This window comes from Tenrec ecaudatus, chromosome X (genome assembly GCF_050624435.1).
Source record: "Tenrec ecaudatus isolate mTenEca1 chromosome X, mTenEca1.hap1, whole genome shotgun sequence".
Classification (NCBI taxonomy): domain Eukaryota; kingdom Metazoa; phylum Chordata; class Mammalia; order Afrosoricida; family Tenrecidae; genus Tenrec; species Tenrec ecaudatus.
Window position 1 is genome coordinate 3,641,098 of NC_134548.1, and position 22,283 is coordinate 3,663,380.

The 22,283-nt window shown below is 46.9% G+C and overlaps 1 protein-coding gene across 1 annotated transcript in view; it reads left to right on the forward strand.

Moving 5' to 3' along the window:
- LOC142434431 (odorant-binding protein-like) overlaps positions 1-22,283 on the forward strand; it is a 62,770-nt gene that overhangs the window by 31,884 nt on the left and 8,603 nt on the right. The window contains exons 2-4 of the mRNA XM_075539150.1: positions 10,404-10,514; positions 13,234-13,335; positions 13,557-13,582. Coding sequence (XP_075395265.1) covers positions 10,454-10,514; positions 13,234-13,335; positions 13,557-13,582 — 189 coding nt within the window. The 5' untranslated portion in view covers positions 10,404-10,453. The remainder of the gene's footprint in view (positions 1-10,403; positions 10,515-13,233; positions 13,336-13,556; positions 13,583-22,283) is intronic.

The window sequence follows — 22,283 nt, forward strand, 5'->3', positions numbered from 1 at the left end:
CTCCACCCACCAATATCTGCGTTAGAAGCCAAGCACTTGGCCAAGGTCCACTTTTCGGTAGAGCAGTGACACCCTGGAACTGAGGACAAAGAACAGGTGCATACTCATCCATCAGAAATGTGGACACAAGCGCCTGAACCAGAAGGTAAACAGAGGGCAAGACAATGGCTGCTTTGTTTCTGGAAGCTGCTCTTCGTGTCACTAAGATGGCATATCTAGTTCAGTCCTGTCTTTGTTTGTTGATCTCCAAAAGCTCCCGAAGGCTTTCCAGGTACTAGAAAGCTTATGGAAAGTCAAATAATTTTTTTTTGTTTTGGTAATTACCGAACAAGAGAAAGAAAAGTGCATTGCTGTTGAGTTGATGCAGACTCATGGTGGAGCTTGTCCTGAGAGGACAGCTGTCCCCACAGGTTTCCTGGTCAGTGATTTTGATGGAAACTGAATGCCATGTATTTCCCTTGCAGAGTTTCCAATGTGTGTGGACCCCTGCAGCCAGGCATTGCATCGCCCAAAGGCCAGGACAGGGATTGGACCTGTTCCCTAGGCCCTTGATTCAGATGCTGGTCATCTGAGATGGCGGCAGTCTGAGACCCCAAGAAGCCACCTTCACAGCTCCTATCAACGATGGGCTGCATCTTACAGACGTGGGAGGGGAGTGAGAATGACCAGGAACTGATGAGATTCCCTCTTTGTGACGATGGTAGGTGTGTGCCTACCCCCGACGTCCACTAAGTAATTGAAGGTCATCCTATTTGTCCTGACTGCCCATCCCATTCTCACAAGGGTCCTGATGGGTTGGCACCGCTCCGTCTCTTAGAGGACGACTTAGTGTTTTAATCGGAGTCCACTGACATGTTGTTGGCTAATCCCATGACGATCTTGAGAAATTGCACGCTAAAGCGGTTAGGGTGAATTCTTACAGACACCGACAGGTTCAAACCACAGACCTTCAGGTGTGCACAGCCAGCCACTCCAACTGCAATGGCAACGGTCCCCTTCATGTCAAGACTCAGAAAATCAAAAGGGCAGTAGAGGTAAGAGATAAAACCATGACTAGACCGTAGCCAGGTGTGCTGATAGGATCACAGACCATGAAAAACACCGGCCTCAGAATGTTTTACCATGAGCCACTGATATCGGAAGTCCCGGCGGGACAATTCTAACCTAAAGGAAACCAGATCAAACCCACTGACGTGTCAATCCCATAGGACAGAGGAGAACTGCCTCACAGGGTCTCCAAAGCTATCCATTATAGTAATAAAGTAATAAAGTAATCTTTTATAGTAATAAAGTAATAAAGTAATCTTTTCATAAAATTAAAAAGCTAAAGCAACTTGAATGCATGCACAGTAAAGTTCAAAGAACAGTTGGAGGAAAGGTAAAATATTGTAACAAAACGTGCACGGACCCGGAATTAGGAGACAAAGGGGGAAGAATGCTCTCTGTGTCCCTGAAAGTAGGAGCTGTAGGGGTCAATTGGCTAAAGTTACATGATTTAAAGATCCCGTGGAGCCTCCTTGGCTCTGTGAGGGTTCCGAAAGTGATTTCAGAATCACAGAGAGAACCCGTGACCGCCAAGAAAGAAGAGCTGTCAGAGGAGCCCCTGTGAGACCCCTGACTGAAGGGAGGTGATGGAGGCCAAGGCACCAAGACCATGAGACAGAGCAGAGGAGCAGCCGTGACACTGGGAGGAACAGGCTTCCCGGACCCAAGAGCCAGGCAAGACTGAGGGACCGCACTGCCCAGAAGCTGAGGAGCAGCGCGAGGCATGTTCTCCAGAGTGACAGAGAAGGGGCATTGCAGACAAAAGAACTTCGGAATTATTCCTGTTTGGTAACTTCCTAGCTACCCTCATAAATCTCCAGAGTCAGAAAGAAAACTGCAGGGCTTCCTATGTACCTGATTCTCCGTCATAGCCACCCCACAGGGTGGAGGAGAATTGCTTCGTAACACGTCCCATGTTGTAAACCTGATGGCCACAGATGGCCCCATGGATGCTTTGGATTCCTGGTGTGAGTTGGAACGGCCACTCTCCTGAAACACTTCCCCCCACACACACACACACAGATTTGCCTCATGGTTCTGGACTTCAGGTGTTGGGAAATTGTCTGATGAGAGAAACTGACCTTCTGAATCGTGAATGATGCGAAGCTGTGTAGAGAGTTGGACAGAGGAGAATGGGCAAGGCATTGGCTACTTTGATGACAAAGGAAATGGTGGAGGTTCACACCCACCCAGAAGCCCTCAGAAGAAAGACTTGGAGATTATACACCAACCTAAGTAACCATGGGAACACACTGCACTTTCCACACGTTTGTGGCGGTTGTGACTGAATTACCTGGATGCCATCTGTCTTGGTTATGGGGTGGTACAGGGGTTACTGAAGTTATTAAAGTTTATTGAGTCAACCTGGCCAATGAACACATGGGAGTAATTGAAGAGCCGAGAGATAAATGGCTAGGTGAGCCTCACCTTTCTAGTTCTCAGGTCTCCTACTCTGATGATCAGACCAGGGTGCAGCTGCTTTAGCCAGTTCCCTCCTTCAACTGGCAAGGCTCACTTCCTGCAAGACATCCCTGAGGAGAAGCTGCATGGAACTACCTTGATGGAGCTCTGGGTGCTGGAGCAGCCGCATGGAGACCCATGCCAGCCCAGAGATGTTCACACACTCAGTGATTCTGCTTTCCACCTGCAGTCGGCGTAATTGTGTGTGTTTTGTGAGATGGAGGACTTTGTAGATTGGTGTCAGATATATGGGCTTGTGTTGGACTTATGGGCTTGGACAGCACTGGGTTGGGATGCTTTCTAAATGTGCACTTCCCCTTTATATAAAACTCCTTCTTATACATAAGAGTTTCTGTGGATTTGTTTCTGTTATGTACCCAGGCTAACATGTTAACCTAGATCAGCTGCTGACTGAAAATTGGAGGTTCAAGTCTCCCTTGAAGAAAAAAGACCTGGTGATCCAGCACCCTTCAGATTAGCAGAGGAAACCCTTCGGATCCCAAGGATTCCCTGAGGCACTTTGACTGGACTTCATGAATCAACTGCACCATTAACTGGGGTATGGAGAGGAGCATGGTTAAGAAAAGAGCAGAGAGCTCTTTGCTGAACCAGTATATGTGTTCTGGTCCAGCCTGATTTGTAAGATAGTATTTGGTTCATGATAGTGGTGTAGGGTGGAAGGATTAAAGAAGTAGAACAGTGGTTCCAAATCTGTTGGTCGCGACTCCTGTGGGGGAGGGGTGTGTGTCGAACGGCCCTTTCACAGGGGTCGCCCGATCCATAACAGCAGCAAAATGACAGTGATGAAGTAGCAACGAAGGTAATTTAATGGTTGGGGGTCCTCCACCATATGAGAAAATGTACGAAGGGTCACGGCATGAGGAAGGTGGAGAACCACTGAACTAGAGGAAAAATAAGTGTTTCCTCGAGGCTACACTGCACTGTGCATTGTTTGTCTCTTCCTTGTGGCCCTTCTGACCTTGGGTGTCCAGTTGACTTTCCTGGCAGTTTGGAGGAAGAATGAAGTCAATTCTAACACTATGCATGGAAGTTCGATTTCACAAAGCTCCGGACAACCTGAAACAGTGAAGATATCTTTTCCATCTGCCTTGTGGGGGGCCAATTAGCCAGCTCTGTGCACAGGATCAGGGCAACACTGCCCAGTGCAGTGAGACCTCGGAGCCCCTTATTATGTGTGAACCTGTCGCTGTAGCCTCAAAGATACCCCACTGCATGAAGGGATGAGCCTCTCTTTCTCACCAACCCTCTACGTTGCCTGACATGCTATCCCTCTCTTACCAAGCCAAACACACTGCCACTCCGCCAATTTTGACTCCTGGCTGGTTTCCCCAGAAGAGGATGTGCACAACACGTGACATCAACTCTCACCAACATCACGTCTGAGGAGCACACTGGCCATAGTATCGATTCTGACTCATGCGGAGCCTCTGGACAGGAGCACATCTGGCCCTGTGGGTTTCTGAGGCTGTAAATCTTTTCTGGGGCACATAGCCTCGACCTTCTCCAGTGGAAAAGCTGGTGGGTTATGGCCGGCAGCCGAATGTGGTGCTCAGTGCATCATCACCATGACTCCTTGACGGGAGTCCCTGGCATAGTTCCTATTCCTTGCCTACATCGTAATTCAAAGGCATCCTCTCTGGGTTGACATAGTCATTGCTCAGCCTTCACACATGCGAATCCCATGAACAGATCGTGTACTTGGTCAGATGCACCATTGCCCTCACAGGGTCATAGTAGCCCTGTGTCACGTTCCAGAGGTCTTGTGCACCTGCCTTCTCGTCCACTTCTGTCCAGTTGCTCTTCCTGGCAGATGTCAGTTCATTTGTAGGAACGAGCTTGAGGTTTTCAGCAGCTACTCCCTACGGAGTGGACAGCTGCATCCACCTGCACATTCTGTCTTTACTCTGGAAGCTGTCCCCTTGAACCTCCCAGCGCTTCAACTGCCAGTGACAGAGCCTCCAGCAGCCCCGCAGCATACAAGCCACCCCAGCACAGGAACCGGACAGACACAGTGGCTACCACAATGGGCTCACGTTGAGGAACCATGGTGAGGATGGCTCAGGACCTGACAGGGTGTCCTTCCGTGGTGCACAGGGCGGCTAAGCATTGGAAGCCACCCGATGGCCTGGAACAACAGGTTTCAGATCCTTGGCTGGTAACCAGAGGTGGTAGGTTCATGTCTGCGTAGATACCCCTTCAGAGCGATACCTGACACTTGACCTCTGGCAAGCAGAAAGTTGGAAACTCCAGGAAGTGCCATTGAAAGCCTGTCAGTCAGGGGCCACTGCGGGTTGAACTTCCAGGACTCCTGCACTCTTGACCAACGTCTGAGGGCTATTGAAGTCAAGGCTGCCTTTAAATTGGTAAAGCCACGGGCAGCTCCCTGTGTTTCAGTTCATGCCCTCCACCTGCGGTGAGTCAATGAGGTAGCACTGGAGTTGAGTTTACATGGACTACCAGAAGACGACATAAATATGTCTTGGAAGAAATATGGTCAGAATGCGCCTTAGAATCCCACAGAACGAAACTTGGTCTCACGTACATCAGGCATGTCCTCGGGGGAGACCAGTCCCTACAGAAGGACATAGTTCATGGTAGCTTTTAGGGTCATTTAAAGAGAGGAGGACGTGCACGAGATGGAGGAACTCTGTGACTGTAAACGGAATCAAACAACCACGATGGTGAGGGTGGCCCGTGACTCCCCTTGACACATTGTTTCCATCGTGTCCTCTTCCTGCTGTCCCCCGCAAGGTCCATTTCCCATCTGACCTGAACCTTCTCAGAAGATAGCATCATAAGTGCACATCCCTAAGGCAAGGGACCGACTCACCTGCCAAGCAGGATGTTATGAAGACACTGCCTCTGAGGCACTGCCTCTGGCTGACGAACATCAGCAGAAATGATATAAAGGTGCGGTCATGTTCAGAGCGTCTCACCTGCGATCTGACCTGAGCTCCTGTCAGGAAGGGACCAACGATCACCTGCAGCATGAAGACCCTGCTCTTGACGCTGGTCCTTGGTCTGGTTTATGCCAAATTGGAAACACAGTTGGAGAATAAATTGGTACCTGAGGTACAAAGCAGAAGTTGAGAATGTGTGTGTGTGTGTGTTTGACTTCTCGTGTAGATGAGGTTATATCAGAGTCTATATGCGGTTTGGTCTACCCATGTGTGTGTCCCTAAAGCCATGCTGCTTTCTGACAGCTCTTCATAATTCCCCACTCTGCTTGTCTCAGGGAGAAAAAGGGCTGTCTGCTCCCAGGAAGATAGAGCGTCTCAGAGGTCCTATAATGGGTTGCCGAGAGTCAGCTGCTCCTCAGTGTCAGTGGGTTGGGTTGTGGGTTTGTCTCATAGTGAAGAGACTCAGTGACCCCGTGGGGTCGTCAGGCATCAGAGCCAACTCCGTGACCACGGCTTTGCTTCTGCTTCCTTTGGACTTGAATCCCTTGGTGTTGGGTGGCTCTGTGGTTGCTCTCTCAAGAGGCACTCTGAGCTCCAGGTGATGGTAATCAGACCTGGTTTCCTTCTGAAGTGGGTGGATTAGAAGACTCACGTTTCTTATGAAAACCTTGCAGATGACAGGGATATGGTACAACACGTATGCAGCAGCGAGTGACAAGGAGAAGATTGCGGTGGGTGGGCCGCTTCATGGATACCTCCGTAACCTCACTGTTTCTCAAGGAGGCGACTACATAACAGCCATGTTTTATGTCAAGTAAGCGAAATCTCCCTAAACATGACCCAGGAAAAATGTAGTGATGAAAGTGTATCTGGTCTCAACATTGCACAGAAGATTGAAAATACCGTGGGTTAGGCCAGGTGGTCTTTAGCCTTGATCGTTCTCCCTTTCCTCATCACCCTGCTCAAGAGGTCTTGTGCAGACAACCTAACCAAGACAGCTCATGATGCCACCTCGCAGCTGCTTCCGTACTCCTGTGGATGAAAGAAAGAGGAAATCGTGTCCCTTGAGGTTGTCTGTGGATCTGCTTTTGAGAATTTGGGTTTTCTCCAAGTTGACTTGTTATGCATTGCTGAATCCTCGCTGAAGGCAAGCATCTTTGAGCTTCGAGTGCCCCAGTCATCTTCATTTGTGCCACCTGAGTGTTGCTGAAGCTTCCTCCTATGCCAGTGCCATGTTCTTCATGCACTCCAGCTGTTGAGAATCTTTGCTCCGCGTGCTGATGGAGGACGTAGGGTGAAGGGATATGCAGCTTTTGTAATCTCAAAGTCCTGGTATGCTGAGGTTCTATTTAAGGACTCTTTCTGGGTGCACATATGAGTTCTGCATGAACACCATCAAGTGTCCTGGAGTTGTCAGCCCTTGAGTATTGTCCTACTTTGTGTTACACACTGTGCAAAGCCTGAGCATAGCCAATGCCCCACAAGCAAACACCTCCCTGGGATTCTCTGTTGCTGCCAGCAGTGGCATGACTCATTCCACATCTGTGAATCTGGTGAGAACTGTGGTCAGCTCCCTGTGGATGCAGTGTTGCTTCTGAAGGACCTTAAGCAGCAACAACCCTTACTTGCATGTGATATTGGGGATTCTGGTAGTTGATTTCCCCATTCCGTTGGGTCCCTGGTTCTTTGACATCAGCATGTATTTGGATCCCGTTCATTTGGTTAGCTCGAGGTCTTCCAAATGCCTTCCAGTGCTGCTTGTGCTTCTTTAAACATTGGGACTGGTAGTCTGCCCGTTCCTGCCTGCTCCTTTTTCAATTATGCCTTCGCTGGACTGTGGACTAATTCTTTCAGTACCATCTGCTCTTGATCTCATAAGCTCTCTTGAAACAAATGGATGCCAACCCGTTCATTTTGGAGCCATGACTCTTGTCGCTTTTATCCATGTGTTTTTGCTGTGATTCTGCAGCACTTGATATTTTTCCCACGGTTTCCTTCAGTGAGGCAACTCTGGGCCTGAACTTTCTCTTCTGTGTTTCCGTTTCAGTTGAGCATGTTCTTGATTTTGGGGCTTCTAAGTCGGGTTCTTTTCCGTTCTCATTAGAACGTTATTTTTTTCTTCTTAAGCCCTCCCTTGAGATTTCCACGTCAATTCTTTTACTTCATTGGCTCCCCCATTTGCCGCTCCTGCTCAACCCTCAGGAACAAATTTCAGAGTCACCTCTGATAGGATCCAGATTTACTGGAGGCATGCAGAGTGGATAACCCCTGGAAATTATTGACTTGAACCAATCTTTACGCCTTAATCCTTAGAGCAAAGTATCACTTGGAGTCTTCTTGAAAGGACTGATGTTTAGCTGAACTGATAACAAATGTCTGCTCTGAGAATTGTACTTCTTTAAGAATTGTCTAGACGGCAGCAGACTGACCCCAGGGACTGAAAAGTTTTGACCAGATGCGTCGGGGGAAGTGGTTCTGGTCTCATAAGAGAAGGACAACTCTGCGGGGAGTGGGGGTTGGGGGGCATAACGGTCCCACGCGTGGAAATCACTTGAGTTTATGTATGTTCTGTTTGTATTCTCAGTAACGCACCATCCAACAAAATCGTTTAGAAAAAGAGAAAGGAGGGAAGAGTGTGTTGGGAAGGGAATGCACACTTAGGAATTCTGTGATGGTTTCCTTGTTTCTCCTGAAGGACTCCCCGTGGATGCCGGCTGATTTCAGTAGTGGGAGAAAACCCCCAACAGGGAGTGTTCAGAACTGGTTGTGAGTATCTTCACTGCAGAGGTCTGGAATTCTCACAGCCCCTGCTCCTTATTGCAGATGTACCCCAAAGAACCGGGAGGATCTCCCCATCCTTGCTTTTTGTCTTCAATGTGAGGTCAGTTTCACACTATGCGTGTCCAGATGTCAGCTCTGCAGACCAGTATTTTTCCAGATGACTCAGCATCCGGGTTTCTTCATGAGTTTCAGTGCAGTGGAAAAGGTTTCCAATGGCTGATTTTTATTTTATATTTCCGTCCTGAAGTAGGTTGCCCCCACTTCCTCTGCAGAGCCTCTGGGTGGACTGGAACTCCCAACCTTTTGGTCTCAGTGTTACTCCTCTGTAACACACTATGACTCCTGTGCGTGGAATCATACCACGCCATTTGCAGTGCAGTTGAGTCCCACTGCTGGCGCCCCCAAGCGGTGACCACTAGAACTGCACTCCGTAGGATGTTCTGTGGCTTTTTGCTCTGCTTTGTTTGGAAGGAGCTCACCAGGCATTTCTTCGGAGGTGCCTGTGAATGTACTTAAACGAGGAAACTTAAGTTAAGCAGCTGAGCCCACTCATCGTTGCAACTAAAGAAGGCACCGAGTCTCAGCCACAGTGTCTGCTAGTTTCTGAGGACAAATCCTCCCACTGTGGCCCATGGCAAGGTCCCAGTCCGATGCCCATCAACAGTGAGTTGAGAATAGACATTAAAAGCCACCGTGGTGTATCCTGTGCACAATAGAGAGCACACAGATTCAACAGGCCCCAAAGCACCGAGGGACAGATCAGGGTGAAGAGTAGCAACACAGCCAGGAAGTTTTCAGTTGGGAGTCGATTGCCTTCCGTGCTGTAGAATATTCTTAAGTGTATGTTTCTTCCACAATCTGTCACTGTGTCCTCCTGGGGTGGCTTTCCTGCTGCTGTCATGCCGAGAGATTTGCCATCGTTATTTCCAACCCCAGCAGGGCCACCCGTGTTGGGCAGGTTGCAGCCGACCTTCCAGTTTGAGGCAGAGCAGATAGGAAGGTCCTCTGAGCACCTTCTGCAAACCAGTCAGTGGGAACTGTTTGCCCTCCCAGAGAACGTTGTCCCACAGGCTGACGTTGTGAAGAGTGGTGGAGAGCTGGAGGAAGACCTCTTTCGGATGAAGTCGAGGCGCAGTGATCTTTGAGGGAAACCCTGGGCGGAATAGATTGGGAAAATTCAGCAAGGATGGACTTGACCTTATTGTCAAATCGTGATGATGGCACAGGGCCAACTCATAGCTCACCCTGTTTTACATGGTCCCACCATGAGTTAAGGCCATTCAAGTGATTCTGCCTGTCCACATCCATCCATTCATTCATCCGCCCATCAAGGCTTCAAATTAATATTCATCCATTATCAACCTACCTACCTATCTGTTTGTCAACTCATCTGTTCATACATCTTACATCCATTCATCCATACATATATTGATCCAACCATCCACTCATCCATGCTTCGTTAATCTATCACTGTATCCATCTGACCATTGATTTATAAAATGATCCATCTCTCTGTCCACCAACAATATGACCATAACCCATTTGATAGACCATAACCTGCCTATCAAATAGATCATATGTTTTTGTTCTGAATAATAACTGTCCTTCACAATTGACTCCCCTTAATTCCACGGTGAGAACAATCGACCTTGACAGTGTATCCTGCGTGCATGATCCGACTCCGTCACACCACTCAACCTACAGTAGGCTTCCTCTCATTCTTGAAACTCTGCTGTCATCTCCAAACCTGTGCCGTCGCAGAGGAACCCGGGAGGTACAGTGGTTAAACAGCCGACTGCAAACAGAAAGTTATGAGTTTGCTCCCACCAATGTTCAGAGGGACAAAGTTGTGGCAATCTGATCTGCAAATGACAGCACTGGGCACCTTGTTGGGGGGTCCTGTGGTCTCACGCGTGGTGGCTGTGAGTCAGAACCCTCCCCAGGATACCCCATAGTGGCCATGCTCTGGTGGTACTCAGACACCACTGGAGACACAGGCGTCCCTTCCAGCTTATGGGGGTGGTGATGAGTGAGACCCAGCCCTCAAACCGGAGGCTAAAAGTTTCTGAGCCAGGCCAGCAAGATGGTGATGGTCCTGTGACACAGGAGGGGTCACCCTACATCGCAGCAGGGGACTAGAAATGTGGGGTCCTTGCTTATCAAGAGGTCTAACATGCCGACTTCTGACTTTCACAGATTATGGAGAGAACACATACCAGTTTTTCCATCACGAGAAGAAATCTATCATGGTAGTTGACGACAACCAGGGTAAAGACGGAAGAAGGACAAAAATGGTTAAATTATTAAGTATGTATCCCATGAGCCCCTCTGTGTAATTCTCCGTATTTGGCGGCACCGTGTATCTATAGAAATAAGAGAAATACCCATGGGTGTCAGGACTCCATGAAACACACTGAGTCCTTGGGTTTATGGGGTGAGAAATGATCTCTTAGAGATGGTGAAAAACAGTGTTAGAAAATGGTTTAAAATGTGAACTCCCAGCCCTAAGATCCAATAAGTGTTGAGGTAGTACCTGTGACATTACCAGTGCCGGCTAAGTCCCTCGAGTGAGAGGGAATTTAAGCTTCTGTTCCAATAGATGGAGCGAATTGTATTCTCCGTGTCAATCATGTCAGCCTCCCAGCCCATGAGTTTTTCCCAACATCAACTGAGAACCATAAAAGAAGGTTGTGAAGAGTCAGTTGCAGCACGAGGCAGCTTCTACCACATCATACTTGAGCTTGCTGCTCGGTGCATCACCCCCACCCCACCCCACAAGTTTTTATCTCACTGTCTCAGTGATCACACACAACCCATCGCGTTCTCTGTGGGCCAACGCCACAGAGTCACGGACGGTCACCCTCTTAGTGCCCCAGCACCGCTGTACCAGAAAATCCCAACAGGTGGCTTTCAGGAGCAGGAAGTTGTTTTCTCAATGTTTGGGGAGCTACGAGACTGGATTTGACAGGTCAGGACGATCATTTAAGTGAATCTGATCTTCAGTCCTCCTTGTTTCCTACCCAGCTTTCAAATGTGTGTGTAACTCTAGAAAATGCCTTGAACGGTTGAGGCAGGAGTAGCCTGGCCCTGAAAGAGGCATGCGTCTTCAACTGCACTTAAAGCGGTCTGGACCAGTGGTCTAAGGACTCCGATTTCCGGGCTACTGCGTCCAGGAGCATGGACATGGGTCCAAGCAAAATGAAAACTCTGAAAACTCCCAGCTTTACTCAGTTGATCGTGATGTGGTCCTTGGGCCCATTTCTGATTAATTTTGGTTAGCTCTTTTTACTCTGTTTTTTGTTTGTTTGTTGACCTTTTCCCCCATTGTTGCAACGTAATACAAATAGAAGTCAGAAGTGACTTGATGGTCCCAACCCCAGCCACAATGGCTGTATGAGAAAGCTCTCTCTCCGAGTTCTAGATTCCTTGCGAATCGTCACACAGCATCTGTCTACTCTCTGGCAAGCTCTGTGTCCTTGCTACTTGTTGAATATCTCAAGAGATTGACTGAAGGCATACTGTCTACTCACACAGCCTCAATCAGAGAACGGAGATCTTGCATGCCTGTAATCTCCGGGATGGGGCTTAGCATTGACAACGTGCATTTTCCATCCATAACAGATAAATTTGAACCTGTTGAGCAATAGACCCTCCTACGGTATGGTCACAGATTCGGTGTGGTGTTTCCCAAGTGGGCTTGTGTTGTCCTGGTTGTATTCTGATTGCCATGCCACACGGGCTCTTGTATTTCGTGGGGCTCTTAAGTCAGTCAGAGTCCCCATTCTGTGTTGACAAGATAAGAACACCCAGAACTGGAAACCAAGTTCATTGCCACCCAGCCCGTCCCAGCTCATAGCAACCCTGGGTTTGGTTTCTGAGAGTGAACATCTCGATGGGAGCAGACAGCTCCGTCTTTGCCACTTGGAGAAGCTGGAGGGGTTGAGTTGCTGATCTGTAGGTTGAAAACCCAACTCATACCAGATAGCACCCCCCGGGCGCCTTGATTTCCTCCACACACCTAATGACATAAGCAAACACACCAAACTCATTGCCCTTGATCCAACCATTGGGTGAACAGTGACCTGATAGGATTGAGTCGCTTTGTTTCTGTGTTTACAGACGCTGTCCATCTTGACAGCTGCCACCGCTTCATCCTGCTCCTGAGCAGCTGCTCGGGCGCTTGACAAGATGATCCTGAGGTTGAGATCCCCCTTCCAACCTTCTCAGGGCTCTTTTTTCTCCCAGGAGTTTTATGGAGGTCTAATTCACATAGCATATTGGTCCCCTCTTAGGTCGTATCAAAAGGGTTGTGGACTCATCGCCGCGTTCAATTGCAGATCATTTTCTACCTTCTTGAATGTATTGCTAGTTCTCCACTTCCCTCCAAACTCCCGTCCATATTCCCGATTAGCCAATAATCCAAATTTGCCTATCCTGGACTTCATACATTGCAAAATTCACCCAAATAAAACCATCAACAACACAAAAATACAACAATATCTAAATGAGCGAAGAAAAAGAAAATCTCAATCGATGAAAACAACAACCAAGAAATCTTAAAAACTAGAACAAAATTAAAGTGGGTTAAAAGAGTGATACCACAATCAGGGATTATATTTTAACATGATTACAACTGCCATAATTGAGTTTTCAGTACTCTTTGTAAGTTATCAAGGCTCTTCACGCCCTTCAACATTGGTCAGAGGGGATTCACCAGAGACAAAATCCATGTAGGGACCCTGGACTCTTTAGTTTTCTCAGCAAAGCTAAACAAGCAAAGACACGTCTTCGAGTTGAGCTGGGCTCACAGCGACTCTATACGACAGCTGGTGTCCAATGGCAGTCCTGACATTTAGCGGCCTGCTTATCTTCGTTAGAGCTTCCAGGTCTCCTCCCAAGAAAACACAGAATAATGCTATGCTAACTATTTGGACTCAACCAAATATTACCTACAGAAGACCCACTAGCCACACGCTGTCATGTTGAAAATACTTCTTCTTCTTGCCTTCCATTCCTTGATGTACAGCAAAAACCAAGGATGTTTCCAAGGAAGACTACGACAGGTTTGTGGAGATGGTTAAGGAGAAAGGTATTCCACCAGAGAACATAGTTGATGCCATGGAAGCAGGTAAAGACATTCTGTTGGTTCCCCCCTAAATCAAAGCACTTACCAGATTTACCGTGGTGAGGCCCGCCTCTGAGGATGGGGGTTCCCATGTCCTCTGCACAGCTCATCCTCCCTGAGAGCGGTCACTTAGAGGGCGCCTGTCCATAGAGACGCACAATGAAACTGCCTGTCTGTTCATTGCATGTCTTCTCTTTTCTTCCTTGTCTTACCCATCGTTGTAGACGACTGTCCCGGGAATATCGATGAGGTGAGTAGTCACGGGACAGCGCTGCCCTCTCACAGTTGTTTTTTCCAGTAGGTAAGAGTTTTTAACCAATCTTGATTGTTACAATCTTACAGGTTGAACATTGACAACGACCAAAATAGTAATATATCAGGAGTCCAAATATGTTACGTGGTGGGTGGGAGAAGGGCAGGGCTTCTTTAATGGAGGAGAGTTAAGAATAAAAGCAAACTAAAAATAACTTGGGCACTGAGGGAGGAAGGTTGGTGAAATCCTCCAATGGACACGAGGGTTCATTTCCTCGGAGACTGGGCTGACACGTGGGGCCCTCACGAGTCGGGGAGAACTGGGCTGTAGAAGGTTTTCCCTTTTCCAATGTCTTGGACATTTCAGGAGCAGATGGCTGGGCATTGGGTAGTTTGGAGCCTTGAACCTTTCCAAGAGGAGGCCACAAGAGATGGAATCCGATCTCGGAAGACATAAGTACAGGACACACCAAGGCTAACATTACCTTGTTGACAGAACAACTCCAACGGAACCCAACCCAAACACAACAACAACAAACCCAGAGTGCAGTGGCTCCCACTTGGCTGAGTGGCCCACGAGAGAAAGCAGAGCCTCCCCAGAGCATTTCCAAGGCTGTGAATCTCTGAAGAAGCAGAGTGTGATATTGTGTCCACGGGAGTAGTGGGGGTTTGGGACTGCTGACCTTTGGATTAGTAGCCGATGGCTTAACCCAGTGTGCCACCAGGGGGCTACTATTCATCCCTGGGAGACTCTGGTGTGAACCCATGACTTGTAAATCCCTATTCCTTTCATGGTTCCACAGATAATTTATAGAAGATGCATAGGACTCAGGAGCCCCAAGGAAACAGATTGCTATATCCTGTAACCTCCTGTTTGTGCAGACTTTATAAAATTATAGAAAATTCTAAAACTTTCTATTCTAAAATATGGAAAACTACAAAATTGTTAACACATACAACCATTCAGGGAAATCTTGATCATGCCTGCTGTCGATTCTCTCCGGGGCTCTGACAACCAGACACAGCCTGTAGAGAAGCCCCCATAGCCCTCTGACAGGTACACGCTCCCGTGATAATTGGAATGTGGATTTCTGATGAGGATTCCAGCACTCATCCTAAGCAGGTCTCTTCTCTGTCTCCCTCTGCTACCTCCCGTCTATCATGCTGGAACTGTCTAGACCAGTTCAGTGATATTGCATATCTTTATATCATTGCATGTCTTAAGAAGTTGGCACCAGGAATACAGCATCAGCCTGTCTCCATGGAAACAGAATCATCAATCTGAAGATAAAACGCCCTTTGCCCTCAAATCACTCGTTCGCTCCCTTCCTGCAAATTCAAGATCTTTAATTAATGTATTTCCATCCAGCCACTTGTGGTGGCCAGTTTCATGTTACTGATTCCTAACTGATTTGATCAATTGATTCCAAGTTTATTGAGATGCTCCTGAACCGTCACTCAATGTCTTGCACCTGATTCCAATTCACAGCCATCCTGTAGGACAGGGTAGAACTATAGGATTTTTCACATTGCATATCTTTGAGGGGTTGTAGTTATGTGTGGGGCTGAAATGTACATGATCAGTACTTCAAAAGTACCATCCGCTCCAAGGGAACAAGCCTGATTTCTCCTCCCGAAATGTGTTTGACTCCTTTATTTCAGTCTCTCTATCTCTCATGCTCTCAATGACTTTACTATAATCGTTACTTAATATCGCTGTACAATTGCGTCTACCGGACCCGTGATGATGTGTTAGGGGCTGGTTTCCCTCACATACGGCGGCCATCACATGGGGCCTCGTAGCAAAAGAACTCCTTTGAGTTATATCCTGTGTAACAATTGTAACACCTCATCGGACAGAAAGGGTGAATCAAGAATAAACAATTTGAGTTTATGTTTTAAGTGTGTTTTTTATTCCAAGTGAGCTATGAGTTGGGCAAAGAGCAAGGATACAGAGTATGGTATGAAACTGTGCCATGTCTTGAAGAAACAAAATGTAGTGGTAAAGAATAAGAGAATGAAAGAGTTTCTTCAAGTGGTAAAGAAATTTAACCCTTCTTTTCTGGAGCCAGGAACAATTGATATGGAGATCTGGGGTAAGGTAGCCATTAACTTAAGAAAAGCTCACAGGGAAGGACAGAGCATACCCATGGAGGCCTGGGAGCTGTGGGTGCAGATTAAAGCAGTGTTGAAGCCCCTGCAGGGTGAGAGAGCAAAGAAACAAGATCAGCAGAGCAGTGAGAAGCCTCTAAGCTATGCAGACTGAAACCAGGTGAGAAGCAGGCAGAATGAGTGTCAGGCAGATGAGAAGATTTAGGTGGAGTTGAGAAAAACAGGTCTGAGGCAGAAAGAGATCACAGAGTAGAAGCATCTGCCCCACCAGAATATAGCGCAGGGAATTATACAACCATCAAGCAAGTCCATGCTAGAGGGAGAGACGAGATTAGATCCAAAGGAATGCAAACGGAGAGGCTTAACATAGAAGGTGAGGCTCAGGAAGCAAGAAGCAGAGTCAAGGAGCAGGAAAGCACCTTTGCTCTCACGGGTGGAGAAGAGTATAGCTCAAGAAGCATATTTAGAATTCAGAATGGCTTATCCCATGAGAGTTATAGACAGGGAGCCTGACGAGCAGCACCCTGAAGGGAATCAAGAATGGCGGCATACTGCCTTTCCCTTTAAGCTACTGAAAGATCTCACACAAGCAGTATCTAGCTATCGTCCAGATTCACCATTTGTAATTGGTATGATCAAGAATATGGTGCATATGGAATATTGGATCCCGGCAGATTGGAAAGCTCTGATGAAAGTGTGCCTTTCCCCTTCAGCATCTTTGCAATATCAGATCCTATGGAAGGAAGCAGCCCTTGCAGGAGCACGCATAAATGCAGAAGAGGCCATAGATATAGGGGTTCATCAGCTGCTAGAAGAGAAGAATTACATCACAATTGAGGCACCATTAAATTTGATGAGCAGACTTTCACAGAGGTGTGGGAAGTCTGTCTAAACGCCTGGGAAAGCAGACGGCCAAGTTACACCACAGGAAAGCAAAGGAATGATGAGCCTTAATATGGATTTTATGTCCAGGTTGCAGGATGCTGTCCACAAGAGTGTGGCGGACAAAGGGGCAGCACATAATCTTATTCTTACATTAGCATTTGAGAAATCGAATACATGACGTCAAGCTGCCATACGCCCTTTCAAGGAGCAGAACACACTGTTAGGTTATATCAGGCTATGCCGGGATGTAGGGTCAGATGAGCACAGGGCCAACCTCATGGCTGCGGCTTTGGCAAGCTACACCAGACCTAAAGGGAGATGCTTTACATGTGGAGCAGAGGGACATTATCAGAGAGATTGCAGGCAGATATTACAAAAGACCAGGACAATTCACTGCGGAAAAGACCCAGGGAAAGAGTCCAAGGCATCTGGACGTCGCGCCTGCTGCCATAGAGGTAGACATTGGGCAGAGCATGGTCATTCAGTTTAGCAATAGAGGACATTTACCTGAAAGTTACACCCAGCCACAAAAAGTGTAGAGGGGCGTGCTCAGAGCCCCTTTGAACTGAGCACAGGTAATAAAGGATGGAGGTTGGTTTAAGCCCCACCCAGCAGAGCTTGGAAGGCAAAGCCTCTCCCTAGTCCAGCAAAGGAATCTTTGAAAGGCAGCAATCACAGGTATCCACAAGCCACACAGTAGGAGGGGAGACCTAGCCTAACTTGCAAAAGACCAGCCTCTGACCTCCCTGCAGTAAGTTCAATGAACCAGAAGCCCTCAGGGCAGTTTGTTGATTCTAAAAAGCAGGAACCTCTTACTGAAACAGTAATATAGTTTTCATCAAGCAGTTTTAACGTAAATAGGCAAGAAATTCAAATTGATACTGGAGTTGATCAGAGTTGTGAAGGAAAGTTAAAAGCTGTGATTAAATCAGAAATTATTATGAGCTGCATGTGGGGTCCGCTACCTAAAAGAACTCTGGGATGTTTATTGGGAAAGTCCAACCTAAATTCTCAAGGTGTTCAGATTGTTGCAGAAATTATTGATCAGGATTACAAAGGTGAAGTTAAGGCAGTGATAAAATCTGATATCCCATGGTTTGTAAAGATAGAAGATCGCTTACGCCAATTATTGCTTCCTGGCATTTCTAGAGTTAAAATTCATACCTATGGGGAAAGAACACTTGAGAAGTCTGACCTCCCTATGTTAAATCAAGGGATCCTTTGAAATGCAGTGTGGGGAAACAACAGTGTCCCCACATGGAATTAGAAATTGAAGGAAAAAGGTCTTTAACCTCGGGATGTGGGCTCATTTCCTTAAGGCATCCATGAGGCCCTAAGAACCATCCATTAGCTTCCCCTAAATTCAGCTTTGATTCCAACATGCCCTCATATATGCATCCGAGCTCATCCGAGTTTGCCTCATCACCACACCCATGTTCCCGACTTGTCTTTGCTGGTCCTTTCAAATTCAAGTATGTGCTGTTACGTATGATTTGCAGACATTGTCCGTTTCCTCCCATGGTGTCTCTAGGCTCCTCGTTCAAATCGTCCTGACCTCACTCACCTTTGCTCTTGCCCTTCCCGTCACCAAGAGGACCACGTGTCTCCTGTCCAGCAAGAGGGTCTCATGCCCATGCTTCCCATCTGTGGACACAGGAATGCTTCTCACTGTGTCTGGGTGCATCTGTTCTTGACGTTTTCCACTAACAGAGCACCGTCGTTTTGGAAATTGTGTAGCACATCAAATCCCAGGATAGGATTATAGTCATCAATGAGGAAATACTACCTTTGCACTAAACTGATCCAAGAACACCAATTCCACAGCCATTCCGTTGATTATGGTTGACGTAGCTCTGGCTAACAGAAGAAGACAGACCTTCTTTCTAAGCAGTTGTGAGAGTTGCATAATTCAACAGCTGGTTCACCGGCCTAAGGACTGTTTTAAGTATTTATAAAAGGTATAGAAAAAGGTAGTATATTATTCCATACAGCTAATACTTGAATAAGAATGTAAATTATACAAAGCTAGATTATGTTATAAGGGTGTTGAAATATTACTTAAAAAATAAGACGTTGTACCTGACAAAACCCAATAAAACTGTTTTGTAGGGCGTTTCCCTATTGCTTCTTGATTGGCCTCCTCGTTTGTAATATCCTTTGCGCATCATCAGCTGTGTGATTGATCCTGAAGCATTTTTCACAGGAGTAGGAGGATCCCACTCCTTTAGGGGAGGCCAGTCAGACAAGAGTCATAGTGTTTGACAGATTAGAGACAGTTCAGTGACTTCTCTTCTCTGGACGTATCCTGTTCACCTTTGGAAAACCGTCTGCTTCTGTTGAACTTACAGCCATTGTTTGAACGTGAATTATAGCTCTTTGGAAACTCTCAGGAATGGCATAATGCACTCATATCATATCCAGTGGGGTTTGGGGGGAAACGCAAAGCTGAACAGATGAATGGTGTGTCCCTCACTTGCTCTTCACGTTCTATGTTCGTTTACTGAAGCGACAAATACAACGGAATAAAAACGTTGTATTTCATCAAAAGTACAACGAGTTCTATGAAATGAGTGAATTAACATTGCATGCATACCTCCCTCTACTTTTTTGACAACTGTGGTTGCAATTAACATTATTGCTAATCACACTTAGAATATCTTAGACACAAATCCAAGCTCACGCGACTAAAGTCTCAGTCAACAGAAGACAGTGAAAATCAGTCCGTTCTCTCTGGAAGTGACGTGTTCTGTGCTGGAAGAATCCCTTATCTGGTCCGGTTCACATCTAAGTCCATCGATGTTAAAATTTTGCAGGAATCATTCCAGACCCAAAAATATCAAAGGACATTTTTTTTAATTCAACTTAAATTTCTCTGTCAAAAACCAACAGCACTGCAATAAGAACAGATACATTGTGGCCGAGTCGATTCCAACGCATCCTGAACCCATGGGACACAATGGGACTGCTCCATAGATTCTCCAATTCTGCAGTGTCTTTCATGGAAGTGTAATGGCACATCTTTCTCCAGGGGAAGCCCAGGGAGTTTCAAACCTTTGAGTTTCAGGTGAGGGCCCAAGCACTATCACCACGTGGTGTTTGTACACGAAGATACGGAATGCATGAAACGACAGTGGAGTTCAGGATAGAGCATGAGTAGACTCCAGCCAGGCATGTTGAACATAGTACATAACAAGTACCCACATGGGCAGATGTTAGGATTTTCCCTGTTGACATGTAGGGAGAATAGAAAGGACCCCAGGAAAGCATGTGACGCCATTGATTCTGCTATCCTGCAGAGAGTGTGCATGCTGCTAATAGTAGCCCTGGGGTTGGCCATGTCCCCTGATTCATTGTTTGCTCCCCAAATTCCTTCACCTTCCTCATTTCCACCCACACCCGACCCACACATCCCCTATCAATCCTGGCATCCGTTATTATCTGTAATGCATGCACTCCTTCTTTGCTCCACAAACTCCGAAAACCACCAGAAACCATGCAAGACACAATGGAAAGAAAATGGCAAGGATAAAAAAATGATAGCTTTAAAATTAAAATTACATATCATGATTAACAAAGTTAAGACCAACCTCAGTATTTTAAAATTCAGGGGAGCAATGTTTTCTGATAGAATATGCAAGAGACACTTGCTCCTAGAACCCATTCACATCGGGTCAGTGGAGAGGCCAGCTGACCAAGTGTCAAGATCGATCCACATACATGAGATTCCAATGATCTCTTTCTGATGGTCAGGCTGATTGAGACTCTTGCCTGTGCCTGGTGTGGGTAGGCCCGTGGCTTACTCTAACTAGCAGAAGCAAACATTTTGAGAGAGAACGATGTCAGGAGGCTCATGCGGGAGAACTATGAAAGAGATGGAAAAAACAATCCATAACTTATCAAGGGTTTGTGAGAGCGGGCTGGCGGGGAGGTGGAAGGAAAGAAATGGGGAGCTGATAATCGGGGGTTTCGAGTGAAAAGAGAATGCTTTGAAAATGTTGTCAGCACCCACATATGTGCAAATGTGCTCGACACATTGGAGGAATGTCTGCATTGCAATAAGGGATGTAAGAGCCCCCAATAAAAGTATTTTTTAAAATAAATGATTAAAAAATAAATGAAATGACTAACTTAAAAAAAAATGGTGCAGGACAGATCGAACTGATAGATCACAGGGATGTTTTATAGCCTGTTCACACCAACCATGGAAAAATACTTATCAGAAACACAAGCACACATGCACTGAGACACACGCAGAGACACTCTGACATTAGAGACCGAGAACAAGCACAGAGTCCTGAGACAGGAACACAAAAGCAAGCACCTAAAACCCAAGGCCCACAGTGTCGAAGAACAAGGGACTTCTGTGTCTGGAGCTGCCCTCAGTACTCTTGCTAGGGTGTCACAGTCCAACATGCCCGTTTCCTTGTTTGTCCAGCCCTGAGCGCATCCAGAAGTGCTTCTGGACATTAGAAAGGTCACAGAAAATCAAAGGCATTGAATAATCCTCTTTTTCATGGTTCCTGCCTGCCTCATATCAAAGCGCTACTCAGAAAACATGCATGGGTCTTCATGCAGCTGATCATGACTCACGGCAAGCCCGCAGGACAGAGTGCAGCTGCCCCCGGAGGTTCCAAAGATGCCAGCGTGACGGGAGTCACTGCTGCGTCCATACGTTGGGTCCTTATGTCATCTGGAATTACAACCCGGATGAAAACTACCCAGATTGGGGACCTGGTGTTGGTTGGAATAAGTAGGGACATTGTCAGAGGGTAAAGCACAATCTTCTCAGTCGTGAAATACGGGAGACCTTGCAGCATGACAGACATAGGTGGACGACTGCTGGACATACTGCCCAGATGACAACGGAAAGATTGGAGGTTCAGCTGCACGCGGGGCCCATCGAAAGAAGTTCCGGGAGATGCAACCCCGAAGGCTGAAATCCTTGATCTTCATCAGCAAGTGCTTCAAGTTCTCCTCACTTTCAGGAAGTAGGGTGGTGTCGCCTGCATATTGCAGGTTGTTGATAAGCCTTGCTCCAATCTGGATGTCACAGTCTTCTTCATAGAAGCCATTTTCTGATCACTCGCTCAGCTAACACACTGAGCCAGTAGGGGGAAAGCTTATACCCTGCTGCACTTGTCTTGATTTTAAACCATGCAGTGTGTCCTTGCTCTGTCTGCACAACTGCCTCCTGATCCATATGCAACTCTGTGGGAGCACGATGGAATGTTGTGGAATCCTCATTCTTCTCACACCTGTTGATATTTTGTGATGGTCCCCATGGTCCAGTGCCTTTGCAAAGTCAACAAAACACAAGCAGAGTCGTTTCTGATGCTTCTGCTTTGAGTCAAGATTGGTCTGATATCAACCATGGTATCTCTTGTTCCACGTTCTTTTTTGAATCCAGACTGAACCTCTGGCAACTCCATGTCGATGGGTTGTTCCAACCGATGTTTGAGCATCTTCAGCAAAGCGTCCCTTGCACGTGATGTCCGTGCTGTTTTTCCCTAGTGTGGGCACGTTTTGGGGTCACTGTTCTTTGGAATGAACACAAATGTGGGTCCCTGCCAGTCTGCTATCCAAGTACTTGTCTCCCAAATGTCCTGACAACAATTGAGGGTGTCCCACCAATTCCTGATGTTTTTTATTATTCTGTTCAGTTCATTTTGAACCTCTTCCTCCAGGACCATTGGCTCTTGCTC